Genomic DNA, 12,656 nt, shown 5'->3' with positions numbered 1-12,656 from the left:
TTCAGTCTGTCACTGTCTTCTTTTGCCTGTAGCACGCTCGGCTCCTGCTGTATTGATGTTATAAATACTGCTGGCCTTGCAAGACTTTTGGTTGCAGTATCTATACAACAGCATTGAATTTACTTGAACAGACAGTTACAATGAATGTAAACAGGAGACGTTTGGATGCAGCGAAAGAATCAAAATGCTGTCGGACGAGCGTTCCATGGAAGGCAAATAAGTTTGCGGTTATGAACAATGTCGGTACAGAAAAGCATAAATATGGCAGAGATATCTTGAAAAGAACTGCAGTGCTCTGGAATTGCTGATGTTGCTGTTGTAAGCTCATTGTCCCAGCAAAAAAAAGATAAGATGTGCCATTATATTTCTCAGCAGCTAGAATATCAATGTGTGTGTGTGTTTAGTGTGTATATACAGATGCATTTGTGCAGTCTGAAGCATTTGTGTGAATTTTTGTAGAATGTATAAATGATATTGTAACAGAATCAACTGCTAGTTTTGTTTACCATATAGTTTCAAAACTTTATTTTATGTTTATTTATTTTGTTAGCTTTGGGCACTAGAAGTTTTTTTGGGGGCACTAGAAGTTGTGTGTGTGTGTGTGTGTGCGTGCGTGCGTGCGTGCGTGCGTGTGTATGAAGCTAATTGGAATCCCAAAAAATGGAAACCTTTACCAGATCATAATTGTTTCCTTAAGAAATAGATTTTCTTATTTCATGTTATGTTAAGCCAGACTTTATCTTAAACTAGAAAAGACAAACTTTATGTTGGTTTGAGAAAGCCTGACCAAAATGTTTGAAGTAGATTTAATAGCTTCAAGTTTGATTCCATTTTAAGATACCATTTTCCTACTCTCCATCAGTTCCAACACAACAAACACAATGTTGCCCCTAAAATATATAGTTAGTTAGTTGTCATTTTCCTGTCAGTTTTCACTTTGCAACCACATTTGAAACACAGTTCTACACACACACACACACACACACACACACACACACACACAATCCATAACACTCAAGTTAACACTTCCCAGGTGGTACAAAACACAGACAGCTTGACAGTTCAAAGAAGAACTTCCTATTATCCGGCTGATACACATCCTTATTCTTTCTAAACGCAAGGACAGTGCGCGCGAACCCTTTCTTTGAAACTAGCGCGGGCTAACCTGAGATTGACAGCTCTCTAATTAAAGATTATTGGCTATGGTTCCCTGAAAAACAAGTGATTTTAGAGAAACGGTCTTTGTGCCTTTCTGTCCCTAAAAAGAACTGAAAACGAGCAAGATCACACAAAAGCTGCCGTCGATAGCGCTCTCGTTCATCGACACGGACGCTCGTGAATTAGCTCTGCTGTTACGCTAATGGCGGCGGTAACCTCTCGCCCGAGGGCACTCCACTAAACCCCTTTCAAGTGGCTATTTGATCCTCTGGTGCAATTAAAGTTGTTTTGTTCTTTCTGAGGTGAAGGACAAAAGGAGGATGGTTTGGGGACGTTTCTCTTTGATTGTCAGTGTTAGTTGGCCTAAATGATCAGAGATCCCATGAGCTCAGAGAGGAAGATATTGGATGGTGTCGTGACTCTTGGGATTTGTTACTTTAAAGATTGGTGTTGTTCTGTAAAAGTCGCATTTGAAGGTGGTTTGGATTGCTGCATGTTCCACAACTACAAATCACTGTCACAGTCGGTTCCTGTTTAACACAAACTTACTAGGAAATTACACTTTACTGGCGTCGAAGCATGCTCAAGGTCACATGATCTTACCCCAAAAATGCATTTTATATAAAAGAAAATATGTATAAAATATGCTGCTTAGAGAAAATTAAGCTTATTTTTAGGGGGAAAAAAGTATTATATTGTATTAAATGTTGACAATTAACCACATTTCCCCCATTCTCATGTCAATGAGTCCAGAATTTATTAATTTGTTTTATTTATTTGTTTGTTTTTTAATTGATATTTATTACTATAATTTCAATATCATGTATTACATGTATTTGCGTAAAAGAAAATTATAACATTTTAATTTAATTTTATAATTATATTTTATTTATATTTATTTATATTTTTATTTTTAAGTATTTTTTTTAAATTAATTTTTAGGATACTATGCATCCTGATAAAGTTCCCTTGGCCTTTGGAATTAAAATAGCCCCACATCATCACATAGCCTTCACCATACCTAGAGATTGGCATGGGGTACTTTCCATAAGATCATCTCTCAATGCAAATCAAACTAGCTTTTAGGCTAACTGAAATAAAACCATGCCAATCTCTAGGTATGGTGAAGGCTATGTGATGATGTGGGGCTATTTTAATTCCAAAGGCCAAGGGAACTTTATCAGGATGCATAGTATCCTAAAAATTAATTTAAAAAAAATACTTAAAAATAAAAATCTGCCTGCCTCTATGGGAATTTAACATAGGGGTGTACACACTTATGCACCATGTATTTTAAGGAAGAACATTTATTTATTTACGATACATTATTCATTCACAAAGAAAATTGGTGTCCTAAAAGGTTGGATTTTTCCTAATTTTTTAAATTAAGGCATTAAGTTCAATTTCCAAAATATGATTTTTTATTCCTCTTTTTAGTCAACTTTAGCATGGGTGTATTAACTTATGCATTGCACTGTATATATATATATATATATATATATATATATATATATACTACAATTAGTCAAATAATATTGTAATTTAATATTACAATAAAATGCATCACAATACCAAAAATTCTTATTTGTTGTAAAATATGCTTAATTTTCCTAATGCAGAATATAATTTATTTTCATTTTTATTTTGGTGTGAAATATGATCCAGTTTTATTTATTATAATTTTTTTATTTCAACAAAACAATCACAACAAAACAGCAGTGTTCATAAATGATGATGGAGGAGTTGAAAAAGTAATAAAAATGAGTAACTGTTAAAAAATAAAAATAAAACCGGGCATCTTCTTGACAGGTTGCCCATTTTTCAGCACATCACCCAAACATGACACTGGTAATATTTTCACCAAGTCTTGTTTATTCTTTAAAGCTTATTTTCATGTCGGTAGTTGGAAATTCAAAGTAGTCCATTAAAATGACTGTAAATCATTGTTTAATCACATTTTATATGTGACTTTTGATGCGTGTTATCACATCTGTATTGTTAGTTTTCTTTCTGCACACGTTTCATTTTCCGTTTACATACTGTATTTGACTACAGACAATCATCACACAAACTGATTTAATTCACCAAAATACATTTGTGCATGCACTCAAACATGTCAATGTTAGTCTGTGACGCAGAAAGAAACATATCTTACAAATGTTGTTCAGTGTTTTATGAGGCTTTCTAACAAGAGCTAAAGGACTGTTTCACTAATAAACTTCCTGACCTCTGCTCTTTGTCTCCCTCTTCAGGCCCGGAGGAATGGGCAAACAACCGCAACAAGGCGCCACCAGCAAGGACAAGCAAAGGAGTGTACAGAGAGCAGCCGTATTCCCGGTTCTGACCAGCTACACTCCTTCGTGTGCCCTCCCAAGTAATGGATTTTCTATGGACTCTATTTCCTTTTTTGCAAATAAAATCAACCAAAACGACAAAAATAGAAAGTTGAAGAAGTTGATGGGTAAAACAGACATGGAAGAGACCCCCACAAACGGAATATTACGGGATCACCGGATTATGTAGTTTAAATCAGAGAACCAATCAGAATTCAAATAGACTCACTTATGTCGGAGGGAGGCGGGCACTAGCAGTTGGGGGCGGAGTTATATGAGGTGTACGATGTTTAGATTTAGCAGTCAGTTTTTTGTAGATACTTTTTTTTTTTTTTTTTTTTTTTTGATGGGTGATCAGCTTCCATGTGTCCCTTGTAAATTTGACCTTTAATGAAAATTAAGTAGGAAAAAAGTAAAAGAAAATCTCAGTGCACCTGTTGTTTTTCTTCTTTTCTCTTTTCTAAATGGAAGGTTCTTCAGCGTTAAAGGCCTTATAGGAGCATGTCGTAAAAAAAAAAAAAACTGTGTGCAGTTTCAGTTGCGATGAGAAAAGCCTGCATAGTTTTGTCTGGTTTTTGTGTTGAGCGTTTAAACCCTTTAATGAGCTCTGTGGTAATAGGTGTTTTCTCCTAGTGAGCAATCTACTTTTAGACCTTCCCATGAGAGCGTCTAAATCAACATTTTTTGACTAGTAATCTGACTGAAATTCACAGTAACATGATTGTGGCTAAAATCCCCAATTCAGTTTCCCAATTTGAGGTGATATATGATAGATTCCTTCAAGAAATACATCAAGGTAATGACGTTTCCTGTGCAATTCTAATCCATTATAGCACATATAATCCTTTATACACCACTAATGTTGGTTAGTCCATTAGTATGTCATATAGCGTGGATGGGTTAAAAATAGTGACAGAGCATTTAAAAACAAACGAAAAGCATCGCTTGTGATAGTCTACGAAATTTAAAGGGAATCCAGCAGTTTTTGGCACATTGTGTATCCTTTAAACCTTGTTGTAATGCATTTTAAGTGCACAGCAAAGTGTTACTGGTCATTTCTAAACCAAATACTGTTGACTAAAGTTTAACTAGTACTCTTTTATAAAACTATTAAAAGTCTAATCAAATGTATGCTGAAGTTTAAAAGGTGATAGTAATGAAAATTATTGTGGTACTGGTGGTGGCAGTTTAATACATTTCTGTTAAGAGCTATAATATTTGTAAGCTTGTGTAAGCCCTTTAATTCTCGTCTCAGTTGATTATAAAATAAACTTTTTGAAAGCAAAAATATCATTGTGTTTGAGAGCACATTTTGTCCTTGTTCACTTTGTTAAAACTTCATAATCTAAACTAACATCTGATGTGTATTATCATTAAAAAAGTGTAGCGTACGTCATGAGAAAAACGAATGGGGAAAAAATCCTTTAAGCCCACATAAATGTGAAAATAAACCAAAAAGTTTAGTTACCCCCCCCCCCCCCCCCCCCCCCTCCTTAACTTTGTAGTATTCCCTTTTTAAAAAAATAATAATAATCTGATGCATGTAACTATTTTGACAAGAATTCCCTGTGCAACCAGCACAATTAAATTCATCTGTAATATACCGTACCCAGCAGCTTGAAATAAATTTCCAATTATAAACCTACCTTATTATCTGTTATAATTCTTTCTACTTGAAAACACACGAGACTCTTCTGTGGTAAAGCATATGAAGTTAATTATCTACTAATATATCTTTAATCCTACTCCTTTAGATACGGTACTATTGCATCAGTAAGATGTTGCACATGGAAAGTAATTCCACATATTGTCTTTCATATTCTAAGATTCAATAATGTAAGCAGTGGCTTTTTGAACTTGGTTCTTTTTGGGGATTTCTGCTTGCTGTTTTTGCTCTTTCTTCCCCCTTCTGGTCACATGACCATCTCTATAGTCCACTAAACAGCCCGCCCCCACATGACCTCTAAATGACCCCAGCTGACCTCAGAGCTGATGAGGATGGCGGTAGCTGTATTTACAGGCCTTCGTTCCACAAGGTAAACAACCCGTCACAATCTAATCTCATCTAAACTAGCCCTTAAACTGAATAAAACAAAAACAAACCTGTTCATTTAAAGCTTTTCTTGGCTGAGGAACTTAAATTAGAAGTAAAATTGTAAAAAGATTAATAAATAGCTGTAATATTTCTTTAACAAATCATTATTATCACCAATTATGTTTAAGAAGGAGCTAAACTTATATATTTGTATGTGTGCTATAGCTTTAAATAAATGAATGTTTAATATTATCATACTATAAGCTTTGTAAACCATTGCACATTTATGGTAAACTTGTGTTTGTTTGTGTCTTTTTGTTGTTGTTTTTTATCAGTACAGCTTCAGTTTTTATGTTTCTCTTTTCTTTTTCAGATTACGATAGCTGAGCCTGAAGCCGTGAAACACCACTGATGCTCTTCTCAGATTGTTTGGGGTGAGCTTGATGTTTTGAAAAAACATTTCTGAGCTGTTAAATGAACGTGTGTGTGTGTGTGTGTGTACATATATGTAAGTATGTATATGTATCTATATATATATATATATATACACTTTTCAAACTGTTAAAAACAGAATTCTTTTTGTTTTGTTTATTTATTCGATTGATTGATTTTATCGATTGATTGATTTTTATCATTTGCTTGATAGATTGATTGATTGATTGATCTATTGAACTTTATTATACACCTATGTGGAAATTTTCCTTTGGCTTCTCGTGAATTTTTAAAAAAAAAATTATCTTTTGACTAATTGATTGGGTATTACTTGAACTGTTAAATGAATCTAAATTAAATGAATATATATATATATATATATATATATATATATATATATATATATATATATATATATATATATTCAGTTTGAATAGAATAGCAAAATTATTACTTCATTTACATGGTTTTATACTTTGTCAATTAAAAACGTTTTTTTTTGTTTGTTTTTTTAAATGAAATGAAATGCAAAAAATTAGAAATGCATTCCAAATCAGTCCATTGTGAAGCAGCATTTCAGTTAGGATGCTGTTTAGAAACTTAGAAACTTGCTGTACTGGTTGAAAACAGATCTATGTAAACACCCTTACAACAAATAATGACACTCTTTTGCAGGACTACCTAGAGTAATCTGCCTTTCAGGGAACACAAACACTCATTCCTTCCCTTAAAATACTCTCTAGGTGGTCTCTAGTACTATTGTAATAATACAAGGCATTTAAACACAAATGAGGGGTTTAATGTGTAAACTAACCGAAGTCGTCTGACAGTACTGATGAAAGCAAGAGTTCTAAGTGCGTATGCAGTTAAATCCCCGCCTCGAGAGAGCAGACATGCTTTCCTCCGGCGACTGTCAAACAAGAGCTTCCCTGGCATGAGAGGATAAAGAGCTGAGCCGTAGGGAGAGGAGAGACGGGTAGAGATCTCAGAGAGTAATCCTATCAGTGCGACTGCTCTCCGTGTCTGATGACTGCACTGAGTGCCACCCTCTGCCTCGACACTCGTGATCTAGTCTCGCGTAGACTGACGGCAGAAGGTCTCGACTCCTTCGCAGGTTTCACTGGCCAAGGACCGCCCAAGACGACGTCTGACCGTCATGTTTAGGGGTTGTGAAAATGTAAAGTCGATATCTCTCCTCTCCCTACGATAACAGAACGGCGTGCATCCACTAAATGAATCATTCAAGAACGTTGTTGCAAGGCTTTCTTTTTCCATGAGGGGGTTTGGCTCCACGACTGCTTTGTTTCCAGCCGGACCTTAAAGAACGCGACACACACGGCTCCTTATGCGGTCCGTGGGTGTGACGTCTGAGGCTGAGACTACCCATGGTCCAACATTATTGGCATCGAGAAGCATACTTCTTCATACATATTTTCAAAATACAATGATTGGGGATGCACTAATCCATACATTGCAAGTATGAGTGCATCTATTTTCAGATGAAATTGAAATTGAAATTGGTCAGTTAAAGGTCTTTTATGTTATTCCTTTTGTCTAAAGGTAAGGTTCTTTAGAGTTTCAGCAAAGAACTCTTATCAAGAAATGTTTTTTTTTCAAGGTTTCTCAAACTTTTTTGTTCCCACTTCTTTCCCCCACCACCACAAGTGTAACAAACATGCAAGAGAAATGATGAAACGACAGTGTTTATCTCTCTATAACCTCCCTAGACAGACCAGAGAAATGGCTGCATAAATTGGTTTTTCCAGATTACATCATGGTCATTCGTACACAAGAAATGAGCAAACAAAAATCACAGAGAAAAATACCTATGGTCTTTTTGATAGCATACTCAGACGCTTAAAACCCCAAAAAAAATTTCCCATAAAGAAATAGATTTTTAGCATTGTAACCTTTCAAGACAGGCCTACCATGAACACAGAGGGTTTTACTCAAAGGAACGTGCTGCTGTACGAGCCATATATCAGTCTGTTATGGTTGACAGACTTGGCAGATTTGGACTGCATTAAAATCGCAAAGTGAAACACGAATTTCTCTTAACGTCCCCCTGAAAAACTAGTCACATCCGAATAGGGCTAAAAAGTGTGTTTGCCATTTGGTTTTGTTCGTTTGATCCAACTTTTTCCTGTTTTTCTCTTGTTTTAGGGAGGTTTGGCCGCATCATCTGATCGTGAAAACTAAAACTGCACGGGCGCTACCGTAGAGAGCTTGTGCTTAGCAAGAAAAGCACAATGAGCAGACTTAAAAAGTCCTTTGCGGCCCACAGAGGAGCATGACACTCCTCAGGGAAGACTCAATTTCTACTGGAACTTTCTCGAAAAGGCTTCTGAACCTCTACGAGGTCACAAAGCGCCACACTAAGAGCGTTAATGTGCCAATAACCTGCAGACGAGCGGTCCAGCCTCCTCTCGCTCAGGAAATGGTGCTCTCTGGTCCTCTGGGGAGGCCGTGCTGGGAAAATGGTGCTCTCACAGCTGGCTCAGAGGCGCGCTGTACGCTCTACATGCATTTTGCAGCAGGCTGCACTGAGGGTGAACCCACTTCTGTCAGCAGACAGACTTATGGGTTATGGGGGCATGTGGCACGTGCTAACACATTAAGACGGGAATTTACTCTTCTCACAGGAGCCGGAGAGAGAAAGACAGTCAACGATATGTGAATGGGAGAGGCAGAGTGAATATATAAGCTACATTTATCACACAAAAATGGGAAATGAGATACAATGCAATTTTTGTGTTAAGTTCATTATGAGGATGTCAAATGAATTCATCCTCATGATTAAATGGGACCTTAATCTCAGCATCTGGCTTCCCATTAGCTTGTGTAATATTTTCAGTTAGGCCAGTAGTTATGATTTTTACTGTCCCCACCAAATAATAAACAATCTATCTATCTATCTATCTATCTATCTATCTATCTATCTATCTATCTATCTATCTATCTATCTATCTATCTATCTATCTATCTATCTATCTATCTATCTATCTATCTATCTATCTATCTATCCATCCCAGAAATGTATCATTAAAATTATTTTTATTATTGTTGTTATTAATGTTATAATATTATTATGTGTAATATGTTCGCTTTTTTTTTACAAGAACATTTGCAGAAAATTTGAAATTATACAGCTATCACTACTTGTACATGTTTCGTGACTAACATGTGAAGTGGTACTTTGAACCAAGTAAATTGGTTGGAGTGAAGAAATAAAAATAAAGTGAAGACAAAATTTAGTGTCACTTTCTTGCCACAGTTGCTTCAAGTTGTATGACTGTCATGCTTTCCAGGGTTATAGTTGACAAGTCACTGTTTCCGTCATGTTTCTATGGACTTTTGTTATGAATTTGTCTTGTTTCGTTTTAATTATTTTCACCTATGTATACATGGCCCTTAGTTTGTCCCAGTCCTTTGTCTGGTGTTGATTGTGTTTGATCATTTCTTGGGGTGCTTCTCATTTCTTATTTGTGCATCCTTGCGACTTAGCTCCACTCCCTTATGCCTGGCCTGCCACAGACTGTGTGATTTCGGCAAACCTATAAGATCATTACAAATCACACTGTACGACATGGATCTAATAAACTTGGGTACGATATGTAGACTGTACGATGATGACACCTATTGAATCGTAGTCTATGATGCAAGTTAGTATAGAAGAATAAAACGTCATCAGCATGCGCTAGTGGTTAACAAATACAGCAAGATGAATCACACTTTGGCAATTGTTGTTTTTATGTGCGCTGAAAAAAGAGGAGGAATCCAAAGAGGAGAATATGGATGCAGTCATGGCTACGGAAAAGAGGCATGCAAGGGAAAAGAATTTTGCAAATGGAGCTTGAGGTAAGTAGGTTTGAGTTTAAGCGCCATGTCGCGTTGATCAATACGCCATTTCGTGTTGCATTTTTATTGACAAGTCAGTAGACGTAGGTCGTAGCAGCAAACACACTGTGAGATGATCCTGCTAAATGTCACTGTCAGAAAATTATCGGAGGCTATTTTTGGTCACAAGACCGTGACACCAGCCATCTTTGAACCTCTCTCACTGTATGACGCTGGACCACCGTTTAGGAGCCCCGACCATATATATACCCATGATAGGTCACCTTTCGTCTGAGATGGCCCAAAATAGTACAATGAGTAGCGGGCATTAGTATACGAGGGAAGGATACACCTGTGTATCATTGATCATGACTCCTCAGATGCCTTTAAAGATGGCTGAGTTCGATCGGAGGACTGAGGAGCAAGGAAACAAGGAAGCATCTATTTGAGTATTGAGAAGCACCCTTGGTGATTTAAAAAATATTGATTTGGTACCCATACTCTTGTAGTCGGTTGCACAGAGTACACATACACATGCCATCAGCTCACATATCTATAACATCCTGCAGTTAAAGTAAAAACTGACCCCATTAACACTTACCATCCAATCAGTTCCTGCTGGATAAAAACAAGTCCCGCCCAAATTATGTTCATGTTCAGTGTTGTCCTGCGGTGCTTTCTTTCAGCACCATGGACAGCGGCGTCTCTCCACCGACTGAAGTCATTAATGCTGACAATCTAAATGCAACCCATACCTGTCCTAGTCTGATTATATTTCATTCACTGTTTTGGGATTTTTATTTTTTTTATTCTCACTGTAATCTGAATTTCTTTAGTGAGTCATTTACTACAACAACACTAAGTTGAAGGGCATATTCATAGTATTGTTATGATATATATACACATTAGCTAGATATTCTAATTGAATTTATTTATAGTACAATACACGTTGTGAGGGTATCTGTATCATATAAGCAAATTTTATTTATTTGAAGCATGTTTATTTTTCCTGAGCCCCATTCAGAAATCTGTTTTTTCTTTAGTTGAGCTGGAGCTGGACGCCCATATGAAACGTATATTGTACATATTGATCAGATTCACTTAAGTGTTGTTGGCGATGATCACACAAGGGGAACTATAGTATGTATTGCTACATGTTCACGTATCACCATAAACACAGGCTCGTTTTACTCTTCCTCTGGTTTCCATTGATCAGTGTGGATGTTCTTCACTTCTTCTGAAACAGATACAGTGGATATGTACACCTTTCAACCTGTTAATGGTTTTATGTGGTCTCATAAAAACATTGAGAAGTGAATTTGAGAATCATTGGGTGCACAGAGCACACATCCACATTCCAACAGCCCACATACAGTATCTATAACATCCTGCAGAGAAAGTCAACATGAAATCAAAAGTGACTCTGTTTACATTCATCCAATCAATTCCTTGATAAAATCAAGACCAGCCCAACTTATTTTCTTGTTCAGTGTTTTGGTTCACTTTATGTCACATTATGTACATGAAATTGGTACCATTTCATGCTGACTTTGAGTGGATAAGATCGTTCTGGGTTTATACTTATATACTACTCAAATAAAATAAAATATTTATGAGGGACTAACTCATCTCATTCTAGTCTAGTCTAGTCTAGTCTAGTTACACACTGTTCTTGAACTTTTATAAAGAGCTAATCTGTTGTCTGAGGACTGGGTGTAATTTAAAGGGGCCATATGTAGAATTCAGAAACTCTTATTAGCGACACCGGTGGCCGTTCAGTGAATTGCAGCCAGCAACTTATTGCTCGTCTCGCAGTCATGCAAACGCAACGTACAAGAGACTGAACGTGATTCAATGCCCCGATATACTCACAGCGACATTCTTTTTCGTTCTTTGCTTAGAAGTAAAAATAAATTGAAAATACCTTTGCAGTGATATACTGTGAATGAACATCCACACACTGTCCACGATAGTGACGTTGAGATGAATATGTAAATATGTTCTGCGCGCTTTCCTCTCAATAACAAAATAAACACAACAAAAATAACCGCGATGAGAAAGCAGCAGTTAAGAAAGCATCTGATCATAGTAATGTCGATATGTTTGCACCAGCTCTGCAATTCACCAGCATCATGTTGATAGATGAGTTAATTAAATGTACACTGTTATGATAGTTTGATTATGATAGTATATTTGAGGACATAGTATATGCATTGTAAAAAAAAAAAAAAAAAAAGTAGATATTTATTTCAACTTAAATGACATTAAACTTATTAAAAAAGGTCGATGTCTCGTTTTTTTTTATTTTTGTTATATGAATTTAAATTAATACATTAAAATTCTTACATACAGCCCCTATAATTCTTGACGGAGTGCAACAAGTTCTTTGGTATATTTCATGTTTTTCTGCTTTGTCTTACATACAGGACTCAGACATTTTGTACATGTATGACACTAATTCACCTGTGGATCTCAAAAATTATTTGAAATTACATTGTAAACTGACTTGAAAAATGAGTTGAATCTTGTATAGCTTATAAAAAAAGTTGAAATTTACTTATTTTAATGAGTTAAATCAATGTAAAAACATATGTTGTCATAACTTTTTGATCATATCATTATTTTACAGTGTACATTGATGTGTATTTTTTATGGTGGCTGAAACTAAATTAATTTTCATGCCATGCAATAGTATGCACAGCTTTTTTAAATTACCTAGCCAGCTTTTTTCATTACATCTATGCATCTCACACTTACTTTTATTTGCTTAATAACTCAAAGTGTCTGTTGCTTTTCTCCTTTATGAAACCTCTGTGATCACCTTAAAAGTTTCTTTATGTTCCTAAGAGGCTGCAATCCGC

At 36.0% G+C, this 12,656-nt stretch overlaps 1 protein-coding gene across 3 annotated transcripts in view; it reads left to right on the top strand.

Moving 5' to 3' along the window:
• khdrbs3 (KH domain containing, RNA binding, signal transduction associated 3) overlaps positions 1–9,184 on the top strand; it is a 141,578-nt gene extending 132,394 nt beyond the window's left edge. The window contains exons 9-11 of one of the 3 annotated variants that reach the window (XR_014608567.1): positions 3,411–3,532; positions 5,900–5,960; positions 8,122–9,184. Coding sequence is in view for 2 of the 3 variants with exons in the window: in XM_084131850.1 (XP_083987976.1) it covers positions 3,411–3,502 (92 nt within the window). In the remaining variant the exon portion in view is untranslated. Of the gene's footprint in view, positions 1–3,410; positions 4,775–5,424; positions 5,449–5,899; positions 5,961–8,121 lie in introns of those variants that run through there. The other 2 variants (XM_084131850.1, XM_084131849.1) reach the window with 2 other exon arrangements.
• The last annotated feature ends 3,472 nt before the right edge of the window (positions 9,185–12,656 follow it).

Source organism: Abramis brama (genome assembly GCF_963993115.1).
Source record: "Abramis brama genome assembly, chromosome: 12".
In the NCBI taxonomy this organism is placed as follows: domain Eukaryota; kingdom Metazoa; phylum Chordata; class Actinopteri; order Cypriniformes; family Leuciscidae; genus Abramis; species Abramis brama.
The sequence above is the reverse complement of the archived record's forward strand: the minus strand, read 5'-3'. Positions and strand labels throughout refer to the sequence as shown.